This window comes from Phaenicophaeus curvirostris, chromosome 3, assembly GCF_032191515.1.
Source record: "Phaenicophaeus curvirostris isolate KB17595 chromosome 3, BPBGC_Pcur_1.0, whole genome shotgun sequence".
NCBI classification, from domain to species: domain Eukaryota; kingdom Metazoa; phylum Chordata; class Aves; order Cuculiformes; family Cuculidae; genus Phaenicophaeus; species Phaenicophaeus curvirostris.
In genome coordinates, this window is record NC_091394.1 from 35,686,753 (window position 1) to 35,699,547 (window position 12,795).

Consider the following 12,795-nt stretch of genomic DNA (forward strand, 5'->3'; position numbering starts at 1 on the left):
AAATGCTTATACAGCTGATCTTTGTGAACATGTAGCTGTAGATTAACAAACGTGGAATGGGATATCTTCAGCATAAACTGGGAATACAAAAAGAAGATATAAATTCAAAAGGAATGAAAAGGTAAAACAAAGTGAAATTAAGTTGTCAGGGATTCCTTTTTCCCCCAGCTAGGCTAGGAATTTGGTTGTGAGCAAACATGAAGTCAATATTTCCATTATTAGTAAGGATTTCTAAGTTATCAAGGAGTGAATTAGAGAGTGGGACTTAAATTATTGTTAAGCCTTGTAGAACCATTGTTACAAAAGTAGATTTTACAAGGTTCTATAGACAAGTACACTGAAGCAAACGCATGACTCCATCTCTGGAATCGCAGAAGAGGTGAAAAAAAATTTTCAGTGCATGATGAGGGATGACATGATTGAGAGCTGCCTCGCAGAGAAGGACTTGGGGGTGCTGATCGATGAGAAGCTCTATATCAGCTGGCAGTGTACGCCCGCAGGCCAGAAGACCAACTATGTCCTGGGCTGCATCAAAAGAAATGTGGCCAGCAGGTCGAGGGAAGTGATCCTGCCCCTCTTTTCCTTTCTTGTGAGACCTCATCTAGCACTCATCTAGAGTGCTGTCTCCAGTTCTGGAATTCTCAATGTAAGAAGGATGTGGTGGTGTTGGAATGAGTCCAGAGGAGGGCTACAAAGATGGTCAGAGGGCTGGAGCACTTTCCCTTTGAGGACAGGCTAAAAGAATTGAGCTTATTCAGCCTGGAGAAGAGAAGGCTCCAAGGAGATCTTATAACAACCATCCAATAGCTGAAAGGAGCCTTATTAGAAAGCTGGAGAAGGACTATTCATAAAGGTTTGTGGTGATAGGATGAGGAGGAACGGGTATAAACTGGAGAAGGGCAGATACAGAATAGACATTAGGAAGAATTTCTTCACCGTGAGAGTGGTGAGACACTGGCACAGGTTGCCAAGGGAAGTTGTGGATGCCCCATCCCTGGAGGCATTTAAAGCCAGGGTGGATGGGGCCTTGGGTAACCTGATCCAGTGGGATGTCCCTGCCCATGGCAGGGGAGTGAGAACTATGTGATCCTTAAGGTCCCTTCCAACCCTAACTATTCTATTATTCTACGTCAGAAGTACAGGTAAAGAGTAGTTCTTGTGATTTCTGTGGACTGGAATTTTATTGGTATGGAAGCAACATAATGAGTGGTTGCGAAGACTGAAGAAAATTACTTTTTGTATGCAGTGCAATGAGTAAATGGATAACTTGCCTTTTGGACATTTTTTCTTTCCTTTTCAATTTCTCAAACAATTTTTATGGTTCAGCATGTGTTGAAGAACATTTTTTAAAAACAAAGCAGTAAATACGTTATGGAAGATTCTGATTTTGGCTTCATAGTGAATTCATACTTTTAATTATTTGATGGTAGAGTACAGATACGTTTTTACTTTCTTTAGGGCTTTCTTAAGCCTTATTGTCTCTTTCAGCTGTGTTGGTTTCCAGTTCACTAGCATGGTGCAGGTTGAGTCTGCTTACTCCTCTGCACTATATGATTGAAAGCCAGAAGTAGTAGTTATTTAATATTGTGACACATCAGGAAGTAGCACATCAATTCATTGTACAATTACTGCAGTATAAAACACCTTAGTCTTTTTTGTATATGTTTGCCTGCTTGGATGTTCACAATTCCTGGCACTCTTATCTTCCTAAGTATGCGTAATCTGTCCAGCTCTTCCCATAGTGCTCAGGTACAAACACTGGCAATATGATCAGTCTGGAGGCATGGTTGTGGGATGAAAAAAACAAAATACGTTCAGTTAACATGGCCATGCTTCAGAGAGATCATCAAAACATGATTAAAAGCCCCTTTTAATATAATTACCTTGTTATTTTTTACTTTGATTAGTATGAAATTGTTTTTTGTTGTTATCAAAGAAAAAACAGTTGCAGCAGACTAAATTTTAAAGAAATCACCATTAATAATGCTGACGGTAACTTATTAGTATAAGCCACTCATTTAATAGTGAAGCAGTGGAAAGAACAAAACATCGTTTTGGAAGACAGCACGGCTTTGAATATGTTAAATCCAGTCTAATATGAATAAGTTTTAGTGATAAAGCAATAAATGCAAAGTTTGTTTAAATGTTAAGTGAATGATTACTGCAGAAATTTCTTTGTGGATGCTCAAGAGGAGCATGAAGTCCCTATAACCAGGTTTCGTAGCCAGTAGTTCTGGCGAGGGATTCTAGTGTCTCTTTTATAGGACTGCAGAATGTGACAAAACAATCTCTTAGTCTTCACAGTTAAATTTCCTCTGGTCAAGCTGTGAGAGGAATAGATACTTCCACCTTTGCAATACATTATGTGTGATGTGTCATCTTTCATCTTTCCATTTGCAAGGAAATGTCCTGAATATCCATTCACCCTTAATAAATATATGTGTACATTAAATTGGCATCAAGTTGGAAATGGAATTTTGAAGTTCCAGTCTTAGCTTTCTCCCTGTGAAGTCGACTGTGAGAATTTTGTCCCTTTATACATATTTTTAAGGCTTTTCTTTCTCTAGAAGTGTCCATAAACCTCTGTTCCTGACTCTGTGCAGGTAAACATACTACATGGAGTTACTCAGTACTGCTTCCCAGAATTTGTATGCAGCTGAACCTTTTCAGGGCCATCAGCCCTGTAATCACATCAGATTTTTTCCTTTGCTCTGAGTATTGGCAGTGAGATGAATATGGTTTTGGCTAACAGCCTAATAAATGTGTTGTAAAAGCTTAAGAAAATGGATTTGCATCCATTTAATACTTGGCTTCCTCTGTAGTAGCAGTGACGGTAGGTGAGGCAGTGCCTAGGACTGAGTGGATGTTAGGAAAGAAGTAAAACAAAAGTAAAATATTTAACTAACAGATTAAGTATCACACTATTGAGGTAAACAAAGGTGAGTAACATCAAGTACCGATGAAAACATAAGTTTGTAAGTATCAATGCTGAATTTCAATCTATATGTATTTTTTATTATAGAGGAAAATGGACTCTGTACAAATATAAGTACTTGTTACAAAATTATTCTACTGAATAATATTCCAATTCATTTGCTCTTCACTACATCCCTGAAATTCCACGTGCATGTCTGCTTGAAATCAGCAACAAGTGTAGCTAGTAATGAAATAATTCAGATTTAGTTTATTTTGTCTCATGATGCACAAATAGAAAATCATTTTAGTGTGGCTTATTCATCCACAGTAGTTGCTTATCTGAAATGCTATTGAAGTTCAGTAATTGAAGCTCTGAAATATAATATTTGACAGATGGTGTGGGTGGTTGTGCTGTTTCCATGATAAATCTACTTACAAATATAACCCTGAGGAAGTTGTGTTCATTCCTTGACTACTGCAACATATAGATGGAAAAAGTGTCAAACACAACATAAAAATGGGTTTGTGTCTTGGTTCTTGTTTTTCTTGCTATGATGATTTGGATTTTTAAACAAGTGCAAGAGAGAGGTTTCTTTTTACTTTATATCAAAAGGAGTTGCTATAATTGCTAAAATATTCTTACTGTAGCTTTGCTTTTCTTACATTTCCTTTGAAGCTTTTCCTATAGTGAATTACTTTTGTAAAGTTTTACAGCATCAGTTAGAAAGCATTGCTCTTTTTAGATAAGAATGAAATAGATCTTCACTAAAATACAATAACTGTTGAAAAATATTGGAGGCTGGAGAAATGGACAGTCGTGTTGCCCCAGGGCTTACTGTTGAAAAGTTGAGATGACAAAATGATATAAATAAAAATACACTGCATTATCTGTTTTAATATTCTTTTTTATTCTCTTTGTGTTTTAACAGAAATCACTGATGCTGTTACTAGAGGAACCCAAGATGCAATTAAAGGTGTGAAAAGAAAAAAGATTGTGACTGAAAACCATCTAAAAAAAATACCAAAATCGCCTTTGAGAAGCCCTGCTGAAACCAAGGTTAAGCAAAATGTAGACCCTTCACCACAAAAAGCTCTTCCGGATGCCTCCAAACAAGCCACAACACAGGATCACCTACCTGTGCAAAATGGAAATCAATGTACCAAACAAAATGGGAGAGCACTTAGTAGTGAGATAAGTGTTGAAACAACCAAATGTGAGACATCAGTGCATACAAAGCTTTCACTGACACAGCAGTCTTTAGATCTGGGTAAACAGGCAGCGGAGAATACTGATGCAAACCAACTGAACTCACCAGAGAAGTCTCTCTCAAACTCCTCATCAAGTAAAACCAAGACTGACAGTAATGAATGTATTAATTTTGTTGATTGCAGTACATCATCCCCATGTACTCGTACTGCATTCGATGTCTTATTAAAAGCTATGGAGCCTGAACTGAACACCTTAGCACAAGAGTGCCCCCCTTATGGGATGCAGATAGAGAAACTGAGACCAAATAAAACTGTAAGCACCTCTTCTAGTCTCACGTCCAATACAATGAACATTCAAAATCAGTCTGCTTTGTCACAGCATGAGTTTGCAGCTGGACCTCACTATTACCCATGTACATTAAACAATGTGCACGTAGCAGCAACAGCTAAGACTGGACAAGCACAAGGCCATTCAGTCTCTCATTCACAAGACCTTATTACTAAAAACAGTCCACAAAATCACCAGGTTGTTATGTGTCCAAGTTTCACTAGGTCGTTGGTGCAACAGCAAAGTCAAGAAAACCCTAAGCTCCAGCAGATATACAGCATAGCAGTAACTTCATCTGTTGTTCAAACCTCATCTTCCACTGTAACTCAGGTTTTTTCTCAAAACCAATTAGTGGCTAGTTCATCTTCACCTTTGTCAATTAGCACGTCAAGTTCAACACACTTGTCTATAGGTCCTATGTATAATTCAGCCCAGATAGCATCAGTTGTAAACCATGGTGCAGAACAAATTTGTAACCTCTTGAAAGACCAGAAGCCCAAAAAGCTGGGGAAATATGTATGTGAGTACTGCAATCGGGCCTGTGCCAAGCCCAGCGTTCTCCAAAAGCACATCCGATCCCATACTGGAGAGCGACCTTATCCTTGTGTTACGTGTGGGTTTTCATTTAAAACCAAAAGCAATCTGTACAAGCACAAAAAATCTCATGCACATGCTATCAAACTTGGACTTGGCCTACAACCAGATTCGGGTGGCCTCTTCTTATCTCATGACTCAGACAAAGCACTTAGCATTCATTCAGATGTAGAAGAAAGCGGTGAAAGTGAAGATGAAGGCACTGCTGATGAAAGACAAGATGATCAAGAACTGGAACCTGCACAAATAGTGAAAGTCATTTCAAGTGCAGAAATGTTACGGAAAGGAAGCCCTGTTCCATTAAGCAACACAGATTATATACCAGGTGACTCTTCATTACATGATACAGAACCTCAAGTAAGGGCAGCTTTACCAAAAGTAGTAGTTCATCCTGTAAATGTTTCTCCAATAAGGGCCGATAGCCCCAAAATAACAGAACCAGCACCTGAGCTTTCTGCAGCACAGAAAAAAGGAGATGTTAAAGTGACAACTCTGCAATCAGATTTAACGCATACAGCTTCGTTGAAGGAGAATGACATAAAACAACATAAGAAAGTAGAAACAGGTCTCTCAGAGGAACAGCTGGGATCCACAGTAGGAGTAGTGCATGCTCAGCTTCAGAGACAACAGGCAACCGATGGTTCCCAGGATCAGCAAGGAAAATGTCTCTTGAGCCCTAGAAGTTTAGGTAGTACTGATTCTGGTTATTTCTCTCGTTCTGAAAGTGCTGATCAAACAATGAGCCCACCAGCTCCTTTAGTAAGAGGATTGTTGACCTCTGAGAAAGATCCAAATAAAAACTTGCCCTCTGTGCCACGAGCAAGTGGTGTGGTTGCATCAGTGGTACAAACTGTTTGTGCCGAAAAGAATCTGGTTCTCTCTGGCCCAATGCGACCTCCCATGGCAACGAAAACCCTTGAGGAGCATATCTCAAAGTTGATTTCTGATAATGAAGCTGTTGTGGATGACAAACAGTTAGACAGTGTGAAACCAAGAAGAACATCTCTTTCAAGAAGAGGAAGCATAGATTCTCCAAAATCCTACATATTTAAGGACTCTTTCCAGTTTGATTTAAAGCCCATGGGAAGAAGAACTAGCTCAAGCTCTGATATACCAAAGTCTCCTTTCACACCCACTGAGAAATCAAAGCAAGTTTTTCTTCTTTCTGTACCATCCCTTGACTGTTTACCTATAACACGAAGTAATTCCATGCCTACCACCAGTTACTCTGCAGTACCTCCAAATGTAATACCTCCTTCTCATCCCCTTCGAGGAAGTCAGTCATTTGATGATAAAATTGGCTCTTTATATGATGATGTTTTTGTATCAGGACCTGCTGCTCCACTGAACCAAGGTGGACATCCTCGGACCCTTGTTAGACAGGCAGCAATAGAAGATTCTTCTACTGGTGAAAGCCAAATTCTTGGACCAGTGCGATCTGTCGAAGAAAGTTATCTGAGTTCTAATATATCAAATGAATCTTTACTGCAAAGGAGCAAGTCCCTGGCACAGGGATCAAATTTAGAAAAAACAAAGAAATCCCCTCAGGTGCGAGGAACAATGTTTGAGTGTGAAACCTGCAGAAACAGATATAGAAAACTGGAAAATTTCGAAAATCACAAGAAATTTTATTGTTCAGAGTTGCATGGACCTAAAACTAAAGCAGCAATCCGAGAGCCTGAGCATAAAACAGTTCCAAACAGTACACAGCCTCAAATTCTACACTACAGAGTCACTACTTCAACTGGTGGCTGGGAGCAGACACCACAGATAAGGAAAAGAAGGAAAATTAAAAGTGTTGGTGATGACGATGACCCACAGCAGAATGATACAAGCATATCATCAAAGAACACAGAAGGACAAAGCAAGTCAGTAAATTCTTCCAGTCTGTCAAAACACAGTGCGACAACAGTGGTAGGATCACAACAGCCTAGCAACCTTCTGCTTCAAAGTTCCCAAATTCAGCTTGTGGCTCGAGGCTCAGATCAGACTACCACGCCGAAGATGTCTCCACTTACTGAAAAGCAGACAAGTTCAGCTGTGCAAGAAAAGGTGGAGCTGAAAAGACAAGGGACTGGCATTTCAGTAATACAGCACACCAATTCACTGAGCAGAAATAGCTCATTTGAGAAATCTGAGTCCTTTGAAAGAGCATCACCAATTTCTTCTCAAGAACCCAACAAGGTTGCAAAGCACCACTCTTTGAATACAGTTGTAATCCAAGAGGATAGACACCCTCATCTGAATACTCCCCAGCATCATCAAACGCTGCCGTTAGAAGCACCTAGAGGGGAAGTTCAGGGAAGCCAGATAGTTTCTAATGAGCGAAGCACACCGCTTCAGCCATCAAGACTTGTTCGCCAGCATAACATCCAGGTTCCTGAAATACTGGTCACAGAAGAACCAGACAGGGACCAAGAAAACCAATGCAGTGATCAGGAAAAGACAGAAAGGTTTAATTGGCCACAGCGCAGTGAAACGCTGTCAAAATTGCCAACAGAAAAGCTTCCACCAAAGAAGAAAAGAATTCGCTTGGCTGAAATGGAGCATTCATCTGCTGAATCAAGTGTTGACTCCACGCTTTCCAGAAGCCTAAGTCGGGAGAGTAGCTTGTCTCATGCCTCCAGTTTCTCAGCTTCGCTCGATAAAGATGACACTTGGAAGGCTGAGAACCCTTCCAAAGTAGAGCCTGTTAGTAAGTCATCAGAATTCCTCATGATTCCCGCTGGCTCTCATGCACTGGCTGTGCCAGGCTCTCATCACCGGGAAATGAGACGTGCTGCCTCAGAGCAGATCAGCTGCACGCAGCCATCAATGGAGGTTGTGGACTACAGAAGTAAGTCTTTCGACTGTGGAAGCATGTCTCCATCAAAACCTGCCCTACTTGTAGAGATAGCTGCTCCGAAAGTGTCGTCGGCAAATGGAGTTACCGGACATGTACCTCTGCTAGAAAGGAGGAGGGGACCATTTGTAAGACAAATATCTTTAAATATTGCTCCAGAAAATCATCAGCCTCAAATTAAATCAACTTCTTCATTTCAGACAGCTCATTCTACAGATGTGCCCACTGTGCCATTGCACAGGCTGCAGACCTCCAGCAAATCTTCGGTGGAGTTTTCTCCGAGTACTCAGCATTCACAGACTCACTTCAGGCCTCACTCGTCAAATTGTAATCCTGTTAGCCTGTCTTCAGTTCAGCAGCCTCTAGATAATAATCAAGGACAGGCATCCTCAACTCATCAGCCTTCCCAGACATCTACTAAAATATCAGCCCAAGGGGAACAAGTGAGCACATATGCGCCTTCTTGTCATCCTAATGAAAAAAAGGATTGTTTTGCTCCGAAGTATCAACTTCAAGTTAAAACATTACATATTGGTCAGCCATACTCTTCTAAATTCCTAAAAAATACTTTATCAACTCAGACTGTTCCAAGCCAAGTTGGAGTGGACCAGAATGCATCCTCCTTTGAGCTGCAGACTAAACTGTCTGACATGTCTAATCCATACTCTGTGCCTCCTCTAAAGCAAATTGTCCCTAATAACTGCAGCAGTCAAATACATCAGATTCCTCCTTTTGTGGTTCCTGTCCGTATTCACAGCAGTATGCCATCATATGGCTTTGCAACTGTTACACCCCTTCCTCACGTTTTAGTGACCCAGGATCAGGTAAATCAATCTGTTTGCAAAACAAATGTTTTGACAGTGCCAGTGCTTGAAGGCAAAGCTCAGCTGCCAAAATCTCACAAAGATCATCAGAGGACTTTGCCAAATTCATTTGAATTTGAAAATTCACAACCAGAAAGTGGAACCAGAAATTCACCTTTGTCAAGCTCTTTGAATATTATTCAGAAAGTGCCAGTTAGTGGCCTGTTCCCTCAACCAGAAGCTACAGCTTCAAGTAAACGAATGCTTTCCCCAGCCAACAGTTTAGATATAGCCATGGAAAAACAGCAAAAACGCGTTAAAGATGAGAGTGGAGCTGTCTGCGTGACGGATGCTAGACCATTGCATTCGTTGAATGTTAGATCTAATGATCCTACTAGCAAGCATAAGAAACCAGTTTTGGTGAGACAGGTGTGCACCACAGAGCCTCTGGAAAATCACCTCCTAGATTCTGATGGTGTTGCACAGCCTGAAAAAAACAGCAAAGATACTGCTTCAGACCTGCTGTTGTCTGACTGTCATTCACCGGATGCTGGGGTTTCAGAAACCCTAAAAGAGTCACCAGAATCTGAAGACCGTAAGTCTTCTTCCACATCGCCAGTGTTTGTAGTTAGAAAACCATTGGAATTGTCTTCAGTGAATAATCAGAGTTCTCTTCTCAAGGCTGTAAGCAGCAGTCAGGAAAGAAGGTCCCCAGTTAATGGCAGTGACAGCAAGCACATCAGTAGCCAGGGCCAAACAAAGCCTCTAACTACGTTGGCTGTAATGAATACAGGAGAAATACAGAGGCTGTCATTTCCGAGCCTCAAGACCACAACAAATTTTACTTGGTGTTATCTCCTAAAGAGAAAACCATTGCATGTGCTGCAAAATGATCAGAAAATCTCAGCCTATTCTACATGGACCATTAGTCCCAACAATCCAAATCCACTTGGTTTGTCAACAAAAGTAGCACTCTCCCTCCTCAGTTCGAAACAAAAAGTTGAAAAACCCCTGTACACTCAAGCAAGAACTACTCATCCCAGATCTGATGTATTGGTCTATTCAAGCAAGTGGAAGAACAGCTTAACCAAGGTATTTAAAATATGTTTGATGTATACTGATCATTTACAGAGGATTTGCTTTGGAAATCATGCATGTTCATATTTTAGAGAATGTCATATGCTTGACATGTATAACATATGCTTATTTATTTTAGTTATGCTGGATCAAACTGCTAAAAAGATCTTAAATAATTCCATTAAGAAACCTGTTCATAAGGAATCACTGCTTTTCATGGAATTTAGTTCCTGGATTTAAATCTCTTGGCAGGAATGTATTTTGGGTATTTTTTAAATGCAAAGGTTAGAACAAAAATAGTTCTGATATAAATATTTTTTTTAACACTTAACTTAAAACAGGTTAACTTAAGGTCGTAATTACGTATTTTGCTTTAAAAATCAGCTGGTATTTTTTGTTATAATATATGAGTGCTTGGCCTGAACAAGTGTCTATGGAAACACCATGAAAATATTTTTCACCATCACTGATCATCTAACTGTGAGAGGAGCAGTGTACCATTTGCCTTTCTCCCACCTAGGTCACCATCAGCAGTGTGAAATAGTGACAAAAATAGCGACAATTAAAACAAAATTGTGGCTGCTATAAAAATGCTGACAACTTCTTGGATCAATACGATTCCAAAGATGACATTAAATCTTGTGCAGTGGAACATACTCTGGGCAATGTTTGTGACCCACATAAAACACTACGTCATTCCAGAGTCAGATGCGGCAGAGCAAAGTAGTCATTTTTTATTTCCTTGGCTGTTTTGTGGCTACGTGTATGTGATCAGGATTTCACTCACTGGATAGTCTTGTTATGGACAGGACCAAAGCTGTGCTGGTTTGCACCAGACTTGGTTTTCCTTAGTAATTGAATTATCTGTATGAATGGGTAAAGGTGGCCATGTCTATTTAATGGTTCCAGTACTAGTTTTTATCTTAGTGAAGCCATATAGCTTTCTGAAGAGAGTGAAGAGGTCCTCAGTGGACAGCAGGATTTTGCGCTCTTCTTTTCTCTTTGCTGTGTGTGCCGTGTGTGTGTTGCTGACCTTCTTTGGAGATGGCAAAACCAAAACCTCCCTTTCTCCTGAGTCCTTCTGGACATAGAATTTTTTTTTTTCTTGTTGAGGGGCAAAAGCAGTTGTAGCTTGTCCTAATCCTGCAGTCTTCCATCAACAAGACTTTCCAAGCATTGAGCTGGGACTCGCTCTACAGGAAATATGCCACAGCCTTGGGAAAAGACACATATTTCTGTGAATGCTGAGTGACAGAGGCTGTTGCTGTTGGAGGCCACCCTGGGACGTTTCTCTGCTTGCTAAAAGTTCTGCTAAGTTACAAAGTTGTTAGTGGGAAAAAGAGTGGTAGGATGATAAACCCTTTGTAAGAGGAAAAAAAAGAGTTTCAGAATTACAGAAGTCAAGAGGATATGCTGAAACCCCTCATGCCAAAGAGCATTAGAATTAAATCTGGTCCTCCTGAAAACAGTAGGGGACTTTCCTAACATTTGTATTGCAGATAAAGCTTTATCTGTAATGTTTTGTGTAGAAAATACATACAGGCTGGTGTGTGTGTTACTGAATTGAGTTGTTCTGTATTAGGATGAGACCTTTATTTAAACTCGTATTACCTTTTTCAGCCTGCTCCCTCATACGCTTCATGAAATGTTGTACTTAGTTCTAAATTTACAAAAAAAAAGAATTTGAAGATTGAACTTTTTTATTGTACATAATTGAGTGATTGTTTCTAAAGCAGGTTTCACATCAGTTGTGTCATTGAGTCGTGTTTGTTTTATTTTTGAAGAGCAGTGTATCAGAAGAAATCTCTGATAGCAGAGCTACCATGTGCCTCTTAAAGAGCAAATTTTGCCTACAAACAAATTCTGTTTAGAATATAAATAATGGATAATAATATTTTGAAAAATATTTTGACAGCACCCTTCTAAACAGTCTAGGAGTACTTGAATGCTGTAATAGGCAGCTGTCAGGTACATTTATATTGCTTCTGCCACAAAAGAACCACAGTTACTAATCTTTCTTCAGTCTTTCTTGCTGACACATTGAGTGAAGCATATGAGCATTGTGAAAATGAAGAGTTCTTAAGCTCAGTTTGCAGCTGATTTACAGGTTTTACTCAGAGCCATTATGAAGGAAGAAAGTGTAGGGAGAAAGTACCAATTAAAGTTTAACTGGCATCTCAGATTGTACAAGCAAGGTGTTACATGGCAGAAATTAAATATGTCAAGGACCTGATAGATATTATGACCTAACACCTCTAGAGTTTGTCTGCTTTCCCTTTTGAGGATTCAGGCAGAGGAATTTCAGCCGCTTTCCAGTATGATGATGATGTTACAATATACTTTTGTATTACCAGTCTCCACTTAGACCTGGTAATGTAATAGCTGATGCCAACTTCGAAACTTTCTCATAGAAGTTGTGTTTAAAGAAAGAAAAAACTGAAATTCCTTGTTTAGTTCATGCCCAGTAATTCTCCTACTGTTTTTTCTGGTTGAGACTGACCATGGAAAACATTGGAGGTCCGTTTGGAAATAAATAGTTGCTATTATTTTTTTTAAAAAAACAAACGAACAAATAGGCAAATAATTCTCAAAAAAAAAAAAAAGTTGTTGTTTTCCTGCTCAAAAGCTTGGTGGGTCCTTATTTCCTTTGGGAACAGGAGTTTAGATTGCAGGTCTCTGGGGCTTGTGTTTGCTCAAGTGGTTTGCACATTTTAACCCTGACCTGATGGAGAGCTTTAAGTGCTGCTATAATCCAATTTATAAATAACAATAAAAATGCAGCACTGTTATGCCTCACCTCCTCTGTCACAGTCATAGCCCTTTCCACAGTGATTTGGTGTGTTCTGCTTGTGGGTCTTTAACCGCTGATCTCCTCATGAAGGTAAAGTGCCTTGCTGAACCATTCCTGGGTTTGCCCCCAGAACCAACTCGTGTTTACAGAGATCTCGTGCTGCTGTGTAACCGCTACTAATCACTGTTAGAAAAAACACAATTCTTTCAACAATAGATGCCATGGGAAATGAAGA

General features: G+C 39.8%; 1 protein-coding gene across 2 annotated transcripts in view; it reads left to right on the top strand.

Annotated features, from left to right (window-relative positions):
• HIVEP1 (HIVEP zinc finger 1) overlaps positions 1-12,795 on the top strand; it is a 118,284-nt gene that overhangs the window by 84,858 nt on the left and 20,631 nt on the right. For both annotated transcript variants that reach the window (XM_069853646.1, XM_069853647.1), the window contains one exon: positions 3,846-9,784. In XM_069853646.1, coding sequence (XP_069709747.1) covers positions 3,846-9,784 — 5,939 coding nt within the window. The remainder of the gene's footprint in view (positions 1-3,845; positions 9,785-12,795) is intronic.